Source organism: Sciurus carolinensis, chromosome 16 (assembly GCF_902686445.1).
Source record: "Sciurus carolinensis chromosome 16, mSciCar1.2, whole genome shotgun sequence".
NCBI classification, from domain to species: domain Eukaryota; kingdom Metazoa; phylum Chordata; class Mammalia; order Rodentia; family Sciuridae; genus Sciurus; species Sciurus carolinensis.
In genome coordinates, this window is record NC_062228.1 from 9,432,902 (window position 1) to 9,455,001 (window position 22,100).

Consider the following 22,100-nt stretch of genomic DNA (forward strand, 5'->3'; position numbering starts at 1 on the left):
TCATTTTATCTGAAGAAGTCGTCTGCACTGGGCTTGTGTGTCTTTCCATTTTGAGGTTTAGATGCAGGGGATTTAAGGTCACTTCCTTAGTTCTTTGTTTAAGTACTGTGGAAAAGGTTGTTGACTAGACATCTTTAGGCCTCGGCAGTAAGGATTCTAGTGCAAAAAGTCTTGCACTGTGAGATGCGCTAAGGTGTCCCTGTAGAGATGACACGGCATCTGGAGGTGACTGAAGAATAGCTTTTGTACCACCTCTCCTCCCCCGCCTTCAGTGTCTGTCACTCTGTCATCTCCCACACGTGCACAGGCCACGGGGAGTGAGTCAGATTCTCTATCAAAGCGTCAAGCGGTCGGAGGGGCCGTGAGGAAATTGTCGTGAGTTTTTCATTATAAAGTGACTTCATCCCCGTCTGCTCATCCAAGCAATGGAGAACGACATGATAACACAGGTTGCTAGTCTACCACTGAAATCTGATCGTCCGTATTTTTACAGTGCTGCTTTTTAAAAAAGTCTTAGAAAATGAAAGACTCTCTTTAATGTCAGCATTTTATTTTTTCCTGGGCGAAGCAGCAGAAAGGGGTGATTAACTCTTTGAAAGCCCGCTCCTGTTGGAGAGCGTCCCGAGGGGAATCCTGAAGCTGAAACACGCAGCGGCTTCTGCAATGACAGGGAGTGAGGAATAGGTTCACCCCAGGCTAGTTTCGAGGCAGGAAAAGACATCGAAAGAAAATTACTGTAATAAACAACTTCCTCCACTCTTTGGCAAAAAGAAGATGATGGGGTGGCAGGGGACCAGGTGGACAGGCACATTGATCAATGAGATGATAGCGTGTGAGCAGCGTTGACGAAGTATTAATTACCTTCTGGTCTAGCTCCCTCCTGGCGACCCTGCCGGCTAAATCCTCCCCGAGGGACAGGGGCTGAAATGACTGAAGATGTGGCTCTAGATAAAATCGGTGCAGGGGAGAGGAGATCAGCCAAGCAGCGTGGTCTGAGCGAAGACGCAAGACGCGACAGAGGCCAGGAGGTACTGGAGAGCTAATTCAGAACAGATGACATAAAACTCAACCTCGAGAGGACGACTCTGAGGTCACCTGGCAGTGGCACGTCCTTCATCTGGAGGTGGCCCTTTGCCGTTTGAAGCTGGGGCCTCCGGTTAATTCGTGGCAGACACCTCTGCGCCGGGCTGGAGGATGCTATTTATTTCTGCTCACTGCGCTCTGAGGAAGGCTGATGAGTCGCCTCTGAGCCGGGTGGAGAGTCAGTGCGTCAGCGCACACCTTCCAAGCTGCCTCCCGGATGCATTTTCCAAGTCCCTAGCTAGGGTCTCCCTCTTACTGCCTCTTGTCAAAGCCGACTCACTCACACCTAATAGCAGGGATGATACCTGGTCGGATTCTTCAAGCTTCCAAAAAGCAAGAAGGCAAAGCGGACTGGCTGCATTTCAACCTCACACAGGGATCCAGAAAGCATGTGAACTTAGGAAACCGTGAATCGGCCCTGCCAAACCGCTCCTTCTTGAGACATGTACCGTGGTGCATTATGAGGCTGATCAAGGAAGGACCAAGCAGTAGGGTCTGTAGGATTGCAGTTGTTCAAGTAACGAGTCCATAAAACAAATAAAAGCAGGGGGAAAATAGAGGAGATTAAGAATCACGTTTAAATTAGATAATAGCATGTTCAAGAAGTAAACATTTCAGGGTTGAATCCTGTATCACACAGTAACGTCTTAGCTTGCTGTGGAATCCCAGTGATAAAAAAACCTTTCCAAAATTTAACACAGTTTAAAATTTAAAATTAGAATCCTGGACACCATCGCCATGTTTGGGAGGCATTGTTGTGAGAGTTAAGATGTCGGGGTTTGGAGTCAGATGACACCGGAGAACTGAGTCCACTGCAGCTTCCTACCAGCTCTGTGACCTTGGGCTTTGGTTTATTTACCTATACGACTGGAATATTAATAGAGCCTTTTTATATTATCAATTTTAAAAGAATGTATTTACAATGTTTTACCTGGCACACAAGAAGCATTCAGTAAGTATTGTTCTTATTACTTTTAAAGCAATCAAATATATTGTGGAAGATTAAAAGAACAGGTTTCCTAGCATGCATTAAATAAAATTAAAAGTGGAAGCGAAAGAAAGGAGGGTAATTACCCAAGATTACTCCAAGTGTCCTTTGTTTTAACTTTGTGTGCCCCAGGCAGAAAATACATTATTACCTCCCCCTCCTTTAGAGGGCAGTTGGTAGAGCCCAGCCTCGTCTGTGGTTTTCCAACTTAAGAAGCTGTAAATTTTATAACTCTGCACCCTGCGGTCAAAAGCTGCTGAGTGTTGTGTCTGAAGTCAGGTGGTTCGTGTGTTAAAGGTAGACATTAAACAGTTCTTTTGAGGACCTGGAAGCATTTAAGGAGGTTACTTGCCAGCTGTAAATTAGAGACCCAATGCCAGTTGGCTCGAAAATTCTTTGGACTACATCCAGTTAAGTAGACTGAATCACTAGCAGTCTTTCCAAATTTGTGCATTTAACAGCTTGGCTACACTGTCTGACGTGCAGCCTGGGATGGCCGGAAGTGGCATTGTGGTGACGTCATGCCGTGACAGCAGGATGGGTGCTCCGGGGACCTGGAGGGCATTCCTCGCTCTCCACTAGTGCTGCGGAAAGCAACCGAGTGCTCTTGACAAGGTCACTGAAAAGGTGTGAAAATCTTCGTAGGTGATGCATATTCCTTTTCAAATTATGTGCTACCCTGGGTGCATTCTCCAGCACTCAGAAGTTGGACTCTTGGCCGTGTGCCGGTGCACACCTCTGCCGATCCTCCCGCTTCACAGCGGAGGTGCCGTCTGTGGTTAAAACACTGGTCACACTGATGTGCTTAGGGGCAAACCAGGCCACCAAATTGGGGCATATGGTCTCCATCCATGAAGGCAAGGAGAAGTCATTTCAAATTTGAAAAATCTGGACTCGGGTCTTAAAACTAACCCACTTGAGGAGATCCCCGATTCTAAGTTTGGCAGAACTGGTTTCGTGGCTATGGAACCTATGGAGTTGCAGATGACCTTGTGCTCAAAAGGGCTCTGGGTTTGTGTGAATGCTCTGCTAAAGGGGGTCTTGAATTTTCATTTTGCATTGGATCCATAAATTATTGGTCATTCTTCCTGAGGGAAAAACTGATTTCTTTTACAAAACTCAGTCTTTCTGAGAACAGGAGAGACCCACAGAGAGTCTATCAGCCAGACAGGCAGACAGTCTGTTTCCCAGGCATTACAAGCACAGCATAGAAGATAAGAGGCAACTTCTCTGTTCTGTCCCTGGTCCCCTTCCTCCTTAATACAGGATAAGGAAAAGGGCAGAGGAGAGGACTCATCCTGAGACTAACACGGTGTGATAATTGGCTTGTCCTCACTTTCATACATCTGGCCTCCTCTGTTCAAGTTCTTACTTCCTTTAAGAGGCCTTTGTGAGTTGATGTTATAATAAATTATTAAGTCACCTTGCTCCTGGTCTTTACAGATATTGTCTCCAGGCCTACGAGATCACACAGCTCTGCATGTGAATTGATAGCTACATAGCCTCTAAAGTCAAGTCTTGAGTCACTTGATGTTGTAAAGCTGAGTGGTTTATTTATGTATGCATTCACTGGAAGCATCAACATGTTCAAAAATAGCAAATGTATTGTGTACACCCGTGGCCGTAAAACTGTAATGGAACATGCATACGCAGGCATCCAGCCACTGTGTGTTTTATGAGTTGCTAATTTAAAGTTGCCTGTTCCTGTGAGCACTTACGGTACCTTGGGCCATTTCTCATCTCGCTTTGGCTGGATACATAAGTTCCTTATAACCTTGATAATGTGAAATGGATTCATTTCCCCGTTGCTTTTAGATTTTCTGTTCAGTGTTATTCTTACTTTTAGCTCAAGTGTTTTATTTTTCTGAGGATCCTTTCATGTTTTTATTTTAATTTTGGGGAAAGGGTGGTGGGAAACCCCATCTGTCCTCTGTGGGGAATAGAAAGCCTCAAAGAAAACATAAGCTCTTTTTTATTTGTTGCTTTGCAGCTTCTTGGCCAGAAGATAGTTTGTTAATAAGATAATGGCAACCAAGCTGCTTTAGGTGACTGTGCGATTTCAGGTGATTTTCCCCTCCAGTTTCACAAAAGCCTTTGATTTCCAACCCTGGCAGGTTCTATAGCTCTATGCTTTTAACCTGTTGATTAACTGTCATTGAATTATTTTCACCTGTGGGCCTGCCCCATCTCCTCCACTGGAGGATATCACCTCTCCTCCTCCCCAGAGTGCTATTTTCAGTGCCCTGGGCATGGAAGTGGGAGGAGAGATGATGGTGGCTTAGTTCAGGACAGTGGCAGTAACAGGAGAGGTGATAAGAAGTGTTTTGAAAGCACAGATAACCCCATTTCCTGGCCTTGTAAATGTGGGTTATGAGAAAAAAGAAGAGTCCAGGATGCCTCCAAGATTCCATGTTGGCCTAAACAATGAGAAGAGGGGGCTGTCATTTTGTGGATGGGGAAGACTGAGGGGGGAGCAGCCTTTCTGGGGCCACAGGAGATGATGAATTCAGTGTTGGACGTGTACGCACCTTTTAAACATTCAAGAACCAATGCCAGGTAGGCAGTCAGACAGGTTAATGGGAGGTTAGAGGCCAGGTTTCACAAACAGCTGTGCACCCAATATGGCAGCCATCAGCCACGAATGGTTAGATTAAATTTATTTAAGTTTGAGGTCACTTTGACAATGAATAGAGAGGAGATAAAGAAGATTCAGCAAATGAGACTAGGAATGAAGGTAAGTGAAGTTGGAGGGGGAAAATGGGAGTTTGGTGGTTAGAAAAAAGAAAAAGGAAGTGATCAACTGTGTCCAATGTAAGACAAGGACTGTTAACTACCGGGATGTGACAAGGGACCTTGAAAGAGCAGTTTCAGTGATGTGATTGAGAGGGAGATCTGATTGGGGAGGATAACAGGTGGATGAGGAGACAAGGAAGCAGAGAGTAAAAACAACTCTTAGAGGATTTTTTTTTTTTTTTTGCTATAAAGGGAAACAAACAGCTGCTTTCATCTTCAGTCTAATTTTTCTCTCAAATGCATCTTCCAACATGTTCACAACATGTTTTTGCAGTGAAACCACATGCCATGTGTGCAGGCTCTAAAACATGGAAATAGAATATATTGCAAATGCTTGTTGAAACTTCGCTAAGCTATTCTCAAATCACCAGAATATCTAAGTCCTTGAAGCTCAAAAGGCAAAAGCTCTCTTTTATAGTTTCTTTGCATTTCCATTGAAGATCCAGTCCCCTGTGTCAGTACAGATCAGAATCTAGCATGGTTGGGGGCCTGGGTGGTCTAGAAAATGGAGATGGGTAAGTAAAATTTTTTCCGTGTAGTACTGACACTTTCTCTCCTTCACATCCATGTGTGATGTGATTCCACTATAGCGGAACATGGTCCTGCCTCACGGGCTGTAGCTCTCCCTAGCTTTCACCCAACTCACCTGCATTTTATTGCCATATTTGTTGATGTAATACACTGTATTATTTTCTTCCCTACAAAATCTCTGCATTTTTGTTACACAAAGAAAATAACAACCGTAAGTATCACATTTGAAATACACTTTAATGAAACAGAAAATCAGTTGAAATATCAACGGGCACCAGGATTATCTTCAACAGAAAATCAGTTGAAATATCAACGGGCACCAGGATTATCAGTTGAAATATCAACGGACACCAAGTAGAATTGCCCTCAATTCTACTTGGCTCGTAAATAAAACTCTAAGGTGCCTGCATTTATACCACATGAAAACATTAACAAAAACACTAGAAATGCCAAATAAGGAAAGCATGGTATTTATTCAAGATGTGTGAATATTTAAGTTGAACACATGATTCCAAGAACAACTGTATGGCTTAGCTGCAAAAATAGGAAAAGCAAAGACTAGAAAGGTTTTCAAAACAAAATGACCCCTGGGACTTTGATTTTGAAAAGATTTTCATTGGCAATTAATGAGGATCTGACACCATTTGTTTTTGTTTGTTTGTTTGTTTTTTGCAGTGCTGGGGATCAAACCCAGGGCCTTGTGCTTGCAAGGCAAGCACTCTACCAACTGAGCTATATCCCCAGCCCACCATTCATTTTAATGGTGCTACCTCTCATGTGGTTTCAAGTTTGTCTCCGTTGAGGTGAGGGTAACACAGGTCCATCAGTTAACATTTTGGTTGTTTCTGGGTAGCACCCACATTTGTTTTGTTGCCCTACAAAGAGATGTCCACACCATGGAATCTTATGTCATCCATAACGTTCCTGGAAACGCTTAAGCTAATAGTAAAGTGGAAATCATTTGGTAGCATCCTAAAAAGTAGTCTGGTGTAGTGGAGGTCCTTGAAAAGCCACCACCCACCAGCTTTAATTGAGGTGGGATCCCACCAGACAGAGATAGAGCCAGAGGATCCTATTTTTAACTAGTAGTAGTTTTTGCCTCTTGGGCATGAATGCCCAGTTCTGGTGGTAATGGATTTTCCATAAGACTCATGGAGCTGGAGAAAGCTAGTTATTTATATTCATGCTTTGCTTTTGAACTTGGAAGGAAAAAAATAAAAGGGAACAGTTAAGAAAAGAGGGCATTAAAAACAGGACTTTTGCCCTCATCAAAAACAAGGTGATCCATTGCTCTGTTTAGACACATTTTGGGGAGGTTTTTATTTAGGCTTGTTCTCCAATCACTTGTGTGATCTTATACATATTCTCCTTTTATTCAATGGAAAAATAGGCAGTTGCACTGTAGAGTTGTTGGAGGAATGTGTTGGGATAATGCACAGAAAATGTCCCTCAGAGTGCATGGCACCTTGGAAATGCCCAATAAAGATTGCTCTCATCCTCATAGTCAGACCTTAGGAGATCAGATTTACCCTGAGTCCTTGCCTGTTTGAGGCTCAATACATCCCAGTCCACATATTACCAAACCAACTCTGGCTTTCTTTTCTCAGTACCTACTAGACCTAGCACACAATTAATAGACCCATTCTTCTGGGGCAAGTTCTCTTTGGAAATTCTATTGGAAACCCATTTGGATTCTAGAGTTGATTCTAGGCAACTCTAAGTGGGGTATCCTATGGTTTGGGGTGCTTCTCCTATGCTCACCTGCTATCAACACTCAGGAGTAAGTTTATAAGTTATAGCCAAAGATACAGCATAAAAATGGATATGCATAGATTCCATTTCAGCCCCACTTATCTGCGGGGGCCTTTGAGTGGATGTGGACCATGCCAGGCCTTCCAGTTTGAGTAGGGTGGAGACCCAACTCCAAAGCTTTTCTTCATTTGATTGTAAAAACTGTATGTGTGTGTGTATATACACACATATTTTTATCGATAGGTATATCTGGAGTTAAAGATTGTGTGCTTATGGAAAACAGCAAATTGTGCTTTGCATATTAGCGTCTATCTAAATCATAGTTTCATCTTATAAATGATCATATTTTAAAGTATCATGGGAAAACTTTAAATTGACATGAAACATTCTTGGGAACAATGAAGCAAATTGGCTTTAAGCTCAAAATGACTTACAAGTATCTTTAAGAAGTTTAGCAAGATTTCTGGAATGCCAGGGTCTGACTTGTATCTTGATCTCTGATTTTTATCTCATTCCATCCCCAGATTCTGATGCAAGGCAAAAATCCAGGGATAGCTTGGAAGTATGCACTTCCCAAGGCCACGAATGGAACTCAGCCAGCTACAAAAAGACACCACCACACCTGGAGTACAGTGCAGTCGGATTGCTCCGTCTCCTGCGGCGGAGGTAGACCATTTCCTGATTCTGTCTTCCAAGCCTGTCTCCTCTAAGAATAGGGGTTTCACTCCAGGACTCTTTAACAATGCCTGGTTTCGATAAGTCACCAAAGGACTGTCTTTCAGGGGAACCATCACTACGAAACGTAATTATTGTACTATTGGAGAATTTTCCTTTGTGGAAAAGAACAAATTCTCACAAAGTTCAAATCAACCACAATCAAAGCTCAAAAATTACATGCTTGAACCTTATGGGGGGGGAATGTATGAAATACATTTATTTATAAATATAAGCACATGTATACAGAGAGAGATAGGAAGAGAGAGGTGTATGTCTTTCTCTTGTTATGTCTTTCTGTCTCTTTGTTTTCTGATTACGGTTCACTTTCTCCCAATCCTGACTTGCCTGCTTTCTCTTGTTATTGACATCTTACTAGACTTATAGACAGTGGGATTAAGACAAGTGAGAACACAAGCAGGCAAACTTAAGATGACCGTCTGAAATGGGAATACTGTGTCATCCCGTGCCATTAGGAGTAAGGTCAAGGAAGTCTCTTTCAGGAGAGAAGTGAGTTTAATTCAAGAAATAACCCATGCCAGGAAAGAACAGCAACCATCCACTTAACATGTAGAGGGAAGGAATTTTATATACATGCCAGAAATGTCACCTATTTGTAGGTGTCAATAGTTGTCTCACTTGCTCCTTGGGGAAAAAGAATGAGAGGTCATCAACACATCCGTGAAACCAGAACATGATGGTTGGTCGCTTATTTCCTACTGTCAAGAGCACTAGGTGACAGTAGGTCTTCCTCCTGGCCCATCCCACTCAGCAAAGTGAGACCTCTTTGAATCAAGAATAGAGCAAAGATACAGAAAATGAAGAAACTCTAATGTCTGTAAGGCTTATCTGTAGGTAGCCTTGCTAATTAACAAAAATACAAGAAAATATTTTTAAATGCACATGGAAAATATTAAAAGATAATACATCTTTATAATAAATACTTTAATGGCAATCTGTTATAAAGATAATTCCCCTGAATTCTTTCATCAGCAATAGCCAACATCGATACTTTATTTTCCTCCTTTGCATATGAAAACACATAGTTTTGACAGTCTCAGCCACATGCCATAAACATCATTTTGTATTCTTTCTTACTGAACAGATATCATGCTGTACACAGATTTTTGTATTCTGCTCTCTTTTTGCTGAGTCTTAGATTGTGAGCAATTTCTCAGATATCAAATGTGTTTTAAGAATATATTTTAGAACACATCCAATTGTTTCTTGCTTCCAGGGAAAGCTTATCACCTGGGGAAGGAAAGAGAGTTGATTCATTTTTGATTCAGTTTTGGATTTATTTTGGAATAAATCCAGGCAAGATGAGGGTGCAGGAGAAGTCTTTGGGGAACTCCCCACTTGCCTTGATTTAGCAAGGCCTTCATGCAATTCCCAGACTGTAGAATGAGCCCTGGGCATATGAGAAGAAGGGCCCCGATGAACAAGTTCTGTGGAAATATGCCAGTAATTTCTAGAAATCCCAATGTAGTTGTGATCCCTGCCTCCTTAAAACAAACCTGCTCGCACCCAAGAAGCTGGACTGAGTACCACTCATCCTAGCGGGAGGGACATTTCATTTGCTTCTCCGAGTCCACTTTAAGGGAAATTGCCACATAAATAAAAAGAAGCACAATTCAAAGGGGAGGCAGCTTTCCTACTAGAGGAGCTAAAAAAATGCAATTATTCATACACACACACACAAAATATCTCCAATAGGAAGCCCTAAAATGAACAGTAAAAGCAAGGCAGTCAGATGCCACCCCACAAGCCCACAGTTCCAGCTGATGGGCAGAGTGCACATCCAGAGCTCCAGGTTTTGCAGCCTGCTATCTATTCAGTAAGAAAGTACAAGATGCTTCATGACAAAGCAGAATCTTCGCCTTCCCATACATAATTCATTAGTGGGTTTTCTATGGAAAACATTTTCCATCGGATGTGTCAAAGCTTGCTGGGGTGTTTCCTTTTATAGTTGCTGTTTCCAAAAAGTTGTATTTATCACTTTATGATGCTAGAATCCTCATAGTATTGAAAACTAAAACTCTATGCATTCAAATTGTTAAAATATAAAGTTTATTATCTTGGAGATAAATGGAATTCAGATTAGTTACAATCATCAAAGGGAAGTGTTTTCATAAAAGGATTCTGTATCCTAAATGGAGTATCAGAACACTGGTAAATCCAAAGCTAAGTTTGGGAATCAAATTGAACTGATTAATTATCTGTAATTTTCACTCTGTTACTTCTGATGTCTTATTAGGTTACATAAGTGTAAAGGCCATTTGCTTACGAGATCAAAATACTCAAGTCAATTCCTCATTCTGCAATTTAAGAACCAAGCCAGCAGTTGAACCTAAAATATGCAATGCTTTCTCCTGCCCGGCCTAGTAAGTCATCTGGTAATCTTTCTGTTCATACCTATGTGTGAATGCCTTTGTTGCTGGTGTGAGATAATGCAAAGCCCACTGTCAATGCTTCTGATTAAGAGTGATTGAAAAGTAGATGCAAAGTCAGGTAAAATTAGAAAAAAAGATGGTCGAACTGGGGAATGAAATTCTCGTAGGTACATGCATGACTATACCATGTGTATTCCAATTTTATATATCACTATTAATGTGTCAGTTAAAATTAAATAAAAGAAAGATCAATAGAGTAGAGGAAGAGGATTGAAATGAAGATAATTACATTTTAGGCATTTATTAAAATGTCAAAATGAACCCTGCTATTATGTATATCTGTGATGCACTAAAAATTTTTTTTAAAGTAGGGCTGAATTATGACTTGAAAAATCTTAATCTGTATTAGACACTCAGTTGACTTGAGCAATATTATCTTAGGCTATGAAGTATATTTTTTTTAACTTTTAAATAGAGCACTTCTCAGAACTGAATCAAACAGATATTTAAATAACACACAATTCTATATTAGTTACATTTACATGTGGTTGTATGCTTAACTTTTATGTAAGCCATCCAAGAATTTAAAAATCATAATGCTGTGCAGACCATGAAAAACCCCAAATGCAAATTACATAGTAGCAAGACACAAAATAAAGAGGCAAAAGCCAAGTGCTGATCCCCACTCCCGATGACAGTCCCCATGGGGAGCTCAGTGGGTTTGTTCTTAGGCTGATTTTTGCCACACCATTGTTTGAACACTAATTTTAAGTGAGCTTCCCAGACAACTGGAGTCTCTTCTTATGTGATTTATCTTCTGCCAAATATATTTATATAAATGGACAGTTTCTTCTAAAGCAATGGGTGCAGTTACCAGTGTTTCAGATCCTCTTAGTAGGCAGGGTCTGGTTTTTGGTGATGCAATCATATCACATGATCTTTTTAAATATGGATCTATATATCTTTTCTTTGGAACTCATACTGCATTTGTCAAAATGGTTTGGGGTTTCAGCAACCCACCAATCCCATAGGCCCAATGGTTAACCCAGTTTTTCTCTTGGTCTAGAACACAAAAAGGAGAAAGACTTTGGGCAGGGGGCTTTTATGGATTTTCCTCTTTCGCCAAGAAATAACTGAGCCTGAGAAATATCCCAGTGGCTCTCACTTGTGATTGTTAGAAAGTGCTCTTGACCCTTGTGGAGTAACCTCCCAAGGTGGTGGTGGAGATGGTGATGTGTACTTGGGTGTGTGTCTGTGGACGTGCGGGGATAAGCAGAGCACTCGAATGGCAAGCTGGTTGCTTTTAAACCTCCTCGCCATCATTGGTTATTCCAGCCAACCAGAGAAAGAGCCCTCATTTTTCTCTGTGTGCATGGAAGGACATGCCAAGGTCGTGCCCACCTCCTCGAGCTTCCCTAGTGACTGCATGTAGACGCGATGTCTGGTGAGGGACGAAGAGCAGAACAACCCCGCAGGTTCTGCAGAGCGGAGGTGGTGTGCGGGCAGGACTCAGCTCCCTGCCTTTTTCCTCTATCTTATGATTTGTCGGTATTTTCTGCTGGGAAAAAGGACCCTCGCAGGGACTGTTCTTCCCCAGGGGTGTAGAAGGAAGGGTTTACATGCCTAGACTCTGAGAACTAGGAGGACAAAGGGATTTATCTGCTTGACTCTGTTACTTTCACATGTTACACACACGTCATAAGCACTTGCTGTACGTGAGGCCCCTGAGAACTGGGATTTGGAGGTCAGTAGCCTGTGGCTCCTGTACCCGCTCAATCCACAGTGGAAGGGCAGAGCTGGGTGTGTGAAGATGAAACTGAGATGCAGTACAGTGCAGAGAAGGTAGTGAGGGTGAATGGACCATGCAGGTCTGGGCCGGAAGGTGCCGGTGGCTGCCACAAGGTGGAGAATTAGCTGGGGCCAGCTGTGGAAAAGTTCCCATGTCGTGGAAAAGTCCCCATGTCGTGCAAAAGTCTCCCAGCATTACCTCTTGTACCTTCCCAAACTCATCACGTAATCCCATGAAAGAAAGTGAAATTTAGTAGGAAATTACCATTTTAGGGGCAAATGTGGAAACTAATAATTTCATAATGTTTTATTTATATCTTGTTATAAGATACAAATAATTATGTAGATATGAAGAATTATTTTGTTGGATATCATCTTTTTTTAAAATAGGATAATGTGGATTATGTGATGTTTTAAGAACACGTGTATTCCTAGAATTCATGTGCTTAGTTCTCTGGATTAAAGGTCTTTAATTTCACACATCAAGTTTTCAGGAGAAAGCAAAGGAAAACAAAGACTAGAGAAAGTGACAGAATTGCAAAGGTATTTAAAAAAAAAAAACCTATTTGGTCTTATCTAAAATGATACTTAGAATTTGAGATCAGTTTTAGACATTATTGCCATGGCTCAAGTGCATAACAGCCCTATCCGGAGTGTCTGTCTTTTGCTATCCCTGCAAATCATACAAGTTCAATTATTCAACAGCGGTTGCTGGAAAGAATGAATAGTTTCCACTGATTGACATTACAACAGACACCAAGTCTTAGATAGTTGTGAAAGAACTGGTCTGCCAATCATTAATATGAGGTTAGATCTCTAAGTAGTTGTAAACTTAAAGAATAATCAGAAAAGTAGTTGGGGAACTGCCCTCTTAGGAATCCTCTCTGTGAGACCTGTGAGCACACGCCACCCCTTCCATCGGCCACTCTTCCATTAGCCTGGTGATGTGCTTTGTGTTAATTCCCATGGCGGCACACATCAGAAAGTACTCTCTGCCCACACACCCATCTTTGCGCTCTGTTGAAGGCTCCTTGGTGGAAAGAATGCTGCCTCATTCATTTTTCCAACCCCCGTGCCTAGGAGAGGCCCTGACACATAGTTAAGATCCCAATAAATTTGGCTGAATGAACTGCTCAGATATTAAAATGGCATGTATTTCTTCCCCTGCAGAAGGCAGGAATGTATTTTTCCTAGAACGGTGTGATGATCCAACGTGCTTCCTTACATCTGAGTCACCTTAGCATATGATTCAAAATCTATAAAGAGCAATTACTACCAATTGCCCTTATTGGTTTTACAATGGGTCTAAAGCATTCGCTAGCTGCTAATTCTGTCAGAGTAACTGCTTTACCGGTGACAATACAAAGTCTTGGCTTCGTTGAGTAATTTTGTTCTTCGCTGAAAGTTGGCTGCCAGGTGAATGGAGCGCGTGCAGCAGGTCGTGTGCTGGGGGCCAGCAGAGCCGGAAGGTGCAGTGCGTGCAGAAGAAGCCCTTCCAAAAGGAGGAGGCGGTGCTGCACTCCCTCTGCCCAGTGAGCACACCCACCCAGGTCCAGGTCTGCAACAGCCACGCCTGCCCTCCAGAATGGAGCCTTGGACCCTGGTCACAGGTAATGGGGACAGACTTGGAGTCACTGGTCTCGCCCCCAGTTCAAGATGAAGGTGGCGAACCAGCAAGGTGTCTTTGCTCCCCAAGGGGCGCTCAGCCATTTACATCTTCATGGGGCATCGGGCTGGGTTAACATTGGGACCTGGGAGTCTGCATTTTAGCTATCATTCTTTAGTGATGCCTACGGGACCTGAAGTTTGGGATCCCCTGTTCCAGAGCTTAGAATATTCCTTAGTGGTTTAGAAATTCACACAGAGGCCATTTGGGGTGCCTAGGAAGTGCAGCAAGAGGTTGGCACATAGACCTGGCAACTGAGTTCTCCAGAGCAAGTGGAAAGACTCAAGTGCAAAGAATGAGCCATAGGAAAAATTTTTAACTGTCACTTTGATGGAAAAGAGAGAGAGAGAGAGAGTTTAAAAAAAAAAAAGTCAGAGGATCTGGGCATCTCAATTCACTACTGTCACAAACTCCCAGAGAAACAAACTCCCAGAGGTTTAACATTATAAGGTTGGATGAGACATTGAACTGTCTGTCATTCACAACTCAGAATTCCCCTCTGAAGGAGAGGCTCTCCACGGAGGGAAGCCTTGCCATTTTTTATTGTCACAACTTGGAGGGGGGACTGGGTGCTGCTGGCACCTAGTGCAGAGAGGCAGGTGTCCTACAGCACTCAGGACAGGTGTCTGCCACAGAGAATAAGCGTCAGAGGCGTCCTTCCTCCTCACCCCCACCCCACCACCCCCTCGCGGGAGAGGGTTCATCCTCCGCTCATCCATAGATGGCAATCAGACTTTAGAGAAGAACTCAAAGCTGCAGGGGAATGGTCACTGGCACTGTAAGCCAGGTGGCCGCCACTGATCATATGTCTGCCATGTTTCCTTTCCTTCAAGTCCCTTGTATCATGCAAGGTGCTGATTTCTTAAGTTGAGCTGTGTAGTACCACATCCCCAGCAGAAGTGGGAGGAAGACATTCCCCCACCCCATGTTGGGGCATCTTTATTAGAATAAGAAGCCAGAGGTGGGAAAGAATATCTTTGAGCATGCTAGGGGGTACTTAATGAGAGAGCACATTGATTTTTAACAGAGGGTACATGTAAGTAGTATATAATGTTGAGTCTGTTCTCTTTCTTTCCAGTTGGGAACTATAATTTACAAAGGGAGAATTCAAAGGACTGTTTCAGCCAGATGTGTATGGTGGCCATGGATAATAGGGACCGGTGAATTTCAAGTGGTCCTTATGAGAAGAGCTTTAGTTCATAGAGTGTACCCCAAATTTCACATGGAAATATTTTTTCTTTTGTAAAATTTTGGTTACTGAAACCAAATGTGTTTCTTTGAGAACCTGCTCACACCTGAAATGAAAGAGATTCTTCAGAATGTATCGCAACCTGTTCTTTCCTTAGAGACAGGTTGCACATTTTGCCATTCTAAAAAAGAATTGCAAACATAAAAGTTAGAATTTTGTTAAAGAATGGACCATTTAGATATTTGGTGTGTAGCAGAGTGGTGATGTGTGTCGTGGTTGGCTCCCTGGTCTGGCACCAGACTGACTTGTCCTCTGTCTCTCTTGGCAACTGTGTGATTTTCTTGGACAGGATGCCTCAACCCTTGGATTCTCAGATGCCTCTTCTGTAAACCCGGATGATAGTGATTGGGTTGTACAGTTGTTAGAGGGTTGTGTGATGCAGGCTGTGGTGTACATACTAAATTACATCATTACATGGAAGGCATTAAGTATTTGCTGCTCTTGGGATTCTCCCTGATGTCATTATTGTCTCCCTTAAGAATGCAAAGGTTCTCACACTGGTCCTCTGAGCAAGCTGGGAATACACCCTGCTGATTGTAATTAAGAAATCTGGGTAAGAGAGATCATGTGGCATATGGTCCTTCTGAGAGACAGATAAGATCATAGGGGCCAAGATGGTGGCGTATCCCTTGAGGACAAGCCTAGAGCCAGCGTTCTAAGAACCTTGACAAGTTTTTAACCCCTGAAATCAAGGAGAGTCTTTTGAAGAATTCTTTTGAAGACTGAGAATGAGAGTGAAAGAGTAGTTTCCCCATCATGAAGCTCTCTGCATGCAGGTGTTCGATGTGTGTTATGCGGTCTCCCCATAGTTAGAACAATACCTGGAGAGCACAGTTGTCAGGGGTAAGAACCTGGTCCCCTGCGCCCCCTTTCTCCGACTACCTGCCTGCTGTTGCTATAGCACACACCCATATTCTCTCAGTCTGCACACATTTCTGCTGTTATTCTCCTTGTTGGAGTCACAAGCAATCCTCTCTGGCCAAGTGCCCAGGTCTACTGCATCTTGTGGCAGAGATACACGATTGTCCCAATGGACAGGTCACGTCCCATTTTCTAGCACTGTACCAAGAAAACCTCTGTCTTGTGATGGATATAACTCATCTTCAGACCCGGGGTAGCCAGAAGCCATTTGGAATGTTGAGGGCAAAGCTAATCATGGCAATTTATATAGTCTTCCCTGGACCCCTGGGCAGGTTTCTCCTGCTACAAGGGACTTGATGGGGAATTTTGTTCAAATGCTTACAAATAATTTTTGCAAACACTTCATCAGTATGAAATTTACTCACCTGAAAAGCATCTACTGAAACAGCATGCCAATGGCACTTTTTTTCTTCTCAAGTGTTCCAAGACTTGTGGACGAGGAGTTCGGAGGCGTGAACTCCTGTGCAAGAGCTCTACTGCAGAGACCCTTCCCGAGAACCTGTGCGCCGGCATCCCCAGACCTGAGGCGCAGGAGGGCTGTGTGCTAGGACGATGTCCCAAAAACAACCGGCTGCAGTGGGTCACCTCTTCGTGGAGCGAGGTATGAGCTCAGCTGCACTGCTGGGCAGGGGGAGGGGTCAACTGCTCAGCTCATCCTCCAGTGTCCAAATTTGCCAGGCTCCTTTTTGTTGCACGCATATACCAGGAGCCTACTAATTGCTGGCTCCTCCTCAGTGATTTCTTCAATCATTGATAAAGTGCCCAGCCTACCTATCAGGCCTATGCCTGGGTAAAGGGTACAGAAGTTCATAGAGCACATGAAGGGAAATGGATATGGCGTGCAGGGTGCTGTAAGCAGTCTGTAACATGTGCAAGAGCTGCAGGTCATCCAGAGCTGGACTTCAGGAAGAGTTCTCATCAGAAGAGACTCTCCAGGGAGAGCAGGAGTCACGCACAGGTGGGGGTGGGCAGGTTCTTCATGACAGGATTGCACTCAGTATAGCCAGGTCACGGGGTGTATTGGGAAACTTCATTGGCGATGAATACGTCCTATAGGTACTGAGGGACCGAATGAAATTTTATTTTATTTTATTTTTTTCGAATGAAATTTTAAATGAACAAGTGGAAAAATCAGGGAGTAGGCACAAAGCAGGCAGACCCAGAGGCGGGGAGGCCCTGTGCAGACCCTGCAGTAAGACAGCCCGAACATGAAGGTGTTTGGCATGGAGAGGAGCCATACCCTTGAGTTCCTAAAGAGACCAGTTGGTACCCTCAGGCTCATGTGCGGGACGAGGTGCTGTCTCCATCCCTGGCTTGGGAAACTCAACCGAGTTCACAGACATGAGGAAAAGGAGCTAAGCCCAAAGCATACAGCGGTGACAAATGAGGTCTCTGCTTTTGAGGAGTCTACAGTTTGGTAGGAAAGATAGAGAAAAAAATTAATAGTGGGACAATGAGCTCCAATAAAGGAGCTTGGTGAGCACCATTGTCCCTCCTTCTGTCTAAACAATAAACGGGTCCATATCATGACACAGTAATGGTAAGCATAGTCTCCCTTCTCCTCACCCGTTTTCTTTCAAAGACATGATAACCTGAAGGCCACATGCATAACCCGGGGCTAGCCCCACTTGCCTCATCCTTACAAGGGAGCTGTACTTGTTGGCTCCTTCGTAAAGGGTGGCGTTCACTGTCACCCGGGACGGTATGTGATATTGACACCGATTTACTGACTGCATGGAGGCCCCATCCATTATCCCATAATACTGTTTAGTTTCTCCCAGTTATTTCATCAGCCTCCATCCTTCTCTCTCTCTTTTCTCTCGGCCAAAACACAGCATTAGATTATATCTCATCAAGGGAGAGACAGGGTACACATAAAGGACAATTATTCATTAGCGTCTTCCCCTCCGCTGTCTCTTGACTCTCTTTCCTTGGCTCCCAGTTCCTCAGAAAGACCTGGCATCTGAATGAATACTACCCAATGCTTCTTCTCATCTTTTTGCTGGAGGAACTTATCTGACATCCACATGGCATCTCTGAGTTCCCATGAGCAGTGTCTCTGTGGTCTATGGTGTGAATGAGCTCCGTGAAAGTCACTCCAATGCCCTGTCCTTTAGTCTCCTTGCCTGTTGTATCCAGGACTGGGCTGCTTATCATTATGTCCCTCACGGGTGTAGGGTTGACACTGTAGAAGCACCTCCGCTCAGCAGATTTGACCGTGGAGCTATGCAATCTCACGCCTCCTCTCTCGGCCCCTAGTGTTCTGCAACCTGTGGTTTGGGTGTGAGGAAGAGGGAGTTGAAATGCAGTGAGAAGACTTTCCAGGGAAAACTGGTCACTTTCCCAGAACGAAGGTGCCGCAACATTAAGAAACCAAACCTGGACTTGGAGGAAACCTGCAACCGAAGGTCTTGTCCAGTGTACCACACGGCAGCTGGGTGGTACTCGTCGCCATGGCAACAGGTGGGTGCAGGCAGATTTAGGAGTTGACACACCAGTGAGATGCCAAACAGGAGGCAGCCCACCAATGGTCGCTCACAGCACATGAACACTTGCCTGAGTATAAAGAAGAAAGGCTTGTGCTACTTAAGCAACCCTAAAGTTTGATCTGTAATTTTTTTTTTTCACATTTAGAAAATTGGAATCATAAAAACTGGAAGAGTTGCTTTTCTGCTAAGTAAATGAGGCAATGAGTATAGAGCACTTAACATCAGGCCCATGACGCTCTGCTAATTTAGAAATGCTGCTCACAACCACAGCTTCTTTGGTTCTCTGATCATGTTTTTGAATAATAATACAGTAACGGCCAGCATTTTCCAAACCGTTTGTGTGCGCCACGTCGGCGTGTGCAATCTCTCAGCTGATCCCTGAGACAGTCCTCTTAGCAGGGAGTCTCGTCCCTATTTTGAAGGTGAGACAGAAGAGGTTCAGCCCTGGCAGCTTAGCCACCTGACTTCTCTGTCATCAGAGGTGAGAGGCACCCTTCTTCTGAAGACATTGGGTCACTGGTTTGGGTTTTATGGGACACTGAGTCTTAGAGAACAGCATGTCCTCGGGAAAGCCTGTGGCAGATGTTCTTGGTTCCTCACAGCACACATTGGCACAGACTGCCCACCTCACCACCTAAGCACACGTCCATCGAGGAGGATCTGAAAATAAAACAGGGAGGAGAATGGCATGATTATTGTCACGGGCCAGGCAGCATGCGATCCATAACGCTAGGCTCTTTATCCCTGAGGTTTTGTGATTTACACATTTGAAATCAATTCTTATAATTTATTTAGATCAAGCCTTAGCCAACAAATGCCAAGGTGCCAAATTTGTTCCCTTGACCCCTGTCATTTCTTTGTAAGTAAGCTTTTTTATGAGAACACAGTCCACACGCCCACACTGACTCTTGCTATGTTCCTGCAACAGACAGCATGTGGCCCCCAAAACCCCAAATTCATACAATCTCACCAACTCCTGGGTTAGAGGTTTTGATATTCGAATGTTAGGCTAATTCTAAAACTCATACTTTTTCCTCCCAAATGCAAAGTCATATAGTGATGTTTGTCCCAAATGAAGGCTTATCTGTCGCCATTAAATTAATAAATTACTGAATTTTTAAAGCAAAACAAAATCTATTTAAAGGGCTATACTTTTCCCTGATAACATTTATTCCCCTTATGAAATAACTTTATATCCCTGTCTATCTGGAAGAAAAAGCTGACCATCTTTAATTGGACAGTAAAGTTGCTGGCTTTTAGGAAACACCCAATTCCCGTGCTAATTCAGAATTACCGAGGGCATAATTCCAGTGTCTCCGATTATCAGTTCTTTTTTCTGTCCTAGTTTTGAATCATCCCCTCCCCTATGGCATCTGCAAAGTTGGTCTGGAATTCTTTAAGTACCGAGCCCCATTCCCTAGATGTGTCTGGGTTTGTTTCTGTGTTCTTAAGGCTACTTCTGGAACCTCTCCTCTTTATGAGTCACTTAGCTGGGAGACGCATGCTCTCGGGCTAGACAGCCTTTGCTTAAGACCCTTCTAATCAGATCAAAGGCGCACACGCGTTGGGATGGGCCCTAAGTGCCTGTGCCCGGCTCCAGATGATCTCGGCTCCACCGGCAGGCATCTTGGTAATGTCAGCAACATGGGGAGTCCTTCTCTTTGACATCAGAGACCTCGGGGAGGACAGCATCCAGCGGGCCCTTCTGACTCCCTTCTCCTTTCCTTCTCTGCAGTGCACAGTCACCTGCGGGGGAGGGGTGCAGACCCGCTCGGTCCACTGTGTTCAGCAAGGCCACCCTTCCTCCAGTTGCCTGCTCCATCAGAAGCCTCCAGTGCTCCGAGCCTGCAACACAAACTTTTGTCCAGCGCCTGAAAAGCGAGGTAAAGGGCACCATGCCCGTCAGTTCCACTCGTCTTTGGAGACTTTGTCACAAGCTGACCCTCGGGCTGTGCATCTCGTGTGTTGCGCGGCTCTGTGGCCTGCCGTTCACACCGGCAGGTACATGACGGTGCTCCCTGGACATGTACAAGCTGCAACTCAGGGGTGCTTGCGGTCAAAATAATCTAGTTTGCCGGGTGTGGAGGGAACATTTTAATTCTATAAGGCTTTGTAGCCACTCATTCTTACTTCAAAAGTGGGAAATGGCCAGATTGCAAGACCCATTTTTTTTTTTTTAAATTCAATGTTTGTTCAACAAACATGAAAAAGTAACCACCATGTGTCAGAGATTATGCTAATCAGTGGGAATAGAAGAGGGAACAAGAGTCGTCCTCAAGGAACTCATTTTAATTGAGGAGACAGATAAATTATAGTCAATTACAACAAATGTGTGCTGGCCTAAGGCAGTTCAAGTGAAGTGCAGCGGGTGCTGCTGGGAAATCCAGCTATAGGAGAGATCTTCTCTCCTAGTCCAGCTCCTTTCAAAGTCATCTGACAAACACCAGGAAGTATTTTTCAGCCTAATCAGATTTCCTTGCGCTAAAGAATCATTTTCTAGCACATAACGGCTGGGTTTTCTTTTCATCCAAACACAGCTTTTTCCAAGACAGTCTGATCTCTTCTTACCCTGATTTTTCCAGTTTGGGGTGAGTCAGACTCAGGACTATTCCTCCCGTGCTCCCCTGTCTGCATCACTTCCCATCTCTAAGTTGCTCTGGATCTGCGTCTTAGCTCCAGGCTTGGGACATCAGTTTCCTTCCTCTTCTTTCTTTTTCTAAGTTATCTGGACTGAGGCATGCAAAAACAAACAAAAAAATGTGTTATGTAGCAATTGCTGAGAACCAGATCATCTCTAGTCGATGTTAGAATTGTCCATGGGGAAGAAATGTACTTTTTTTTTTTTTTTAAGAAATGTACACTTCTGAGGAATTGATCATGTGCTTCCAGACTCTCTCCTTCCTTTCCATTAGTGATTTTTCATTTCTACCTGAAAGTTAGACCACCCTGAAGGAACCTACACATACCAAGGCTCAGTCTAGGAAGCCCCTCAGCATGGCCAAAGAACAATAGCCAATCATGAGAGTACCTCATTTTATATTATCTCAGTGGGATGCCTTACCCAGTGTCATGATTGGGTATCCATCTTGGATGATTTGCACCGTACTTACTTGACCTGAAACCACTGTAGTGTTGTCAATCACAGTGCACTGTGTTTCACATCAATGTCTGGGCTGTAACTAGTGAGATTAAAGTTAGGCATGATCAGGTTAAGTGGGTAATGCTAATACGCTGCCCCTCATGGAAGCCCCTATCTTCAGATGGACAGCACTGCATGAGGAAGCAACAAGGATTGTAGAAACAGAACCACAGATTTCAATCCATGCTCTGAAATTTACAAGCTACACAGCTTTGAGCAAGTCTTTATTCAACGGGGAAATAATGCTTACCTTGAAAGATATTAAATGAGGTAGTTTGACTTTCAACACTTGCTTATTGAGTTCACAGTAGTGAACAAAATGAACAGAGTCCCCACTTTCATGCCAAACATGTTGCATGTAAGATAGAAACAGCAATAAATGTGTTATCAGATGATAACGCAGCAGGAAGAAAACTCAAGCAGGGTTTAAAGAAAGCTTTGACTGGGGAGGAGGAGATAAGAGAAGTAGCAGGTCAGACAAGACCACTTTGAATGAGGACAGAGACGTGAACAGGAGTGCCTTGTCAGTCATGTTGAGACTTCAGCTTTGACTCTGAACTCGATGGAAGCCATTGGAGGACCTTGAGCGGGGGA

At 43.7% G+C, this 22,100-nt stretch overlaps 1 protein-coding gene across 4 annotated transcripts in view; it reads left to right on the plus strand.

Annotated features, from left to right (window-relative positions):
- The window catches only part of Adamts18 (ADAM metallopeptidase with thrombospondin type 1 motif 18), a 130,885-nt gene that overhangs the window by 104,458 nt on the left and 4,327 nt on the right, over positions 1-22,100 (plus strand). For all 4 annotated transcript variants that reach the window (XM_047529949.1, XM_047529945.1, XM_047529947.1 and 1 more), the window contains 6 exons: positions 7,672-7,813; positions 10,119-10,245; positions 13,448-13,652; positions 16,297-16,479; positions 18,138-18,341; positions 20,103-20,250. In XM_047529949.1, coding sequence (XP_047385905.1) covers positions 7,672-7,813; positions 10,119-10,245; positions 13,448-13,652; positions 16,297-16,479; positions 18,138-18,341; positions 20,103-20,250 — 1,009 coding nt within the window. The remainder of the gene's footprint in view (positions 1-7,671; positions 7,814-10,118; positions 10,246-13,447; positions 13,653-16,296; positions 16,480-18,137; positions 18,342-20,102; positions 20,251-22,100) is intronic.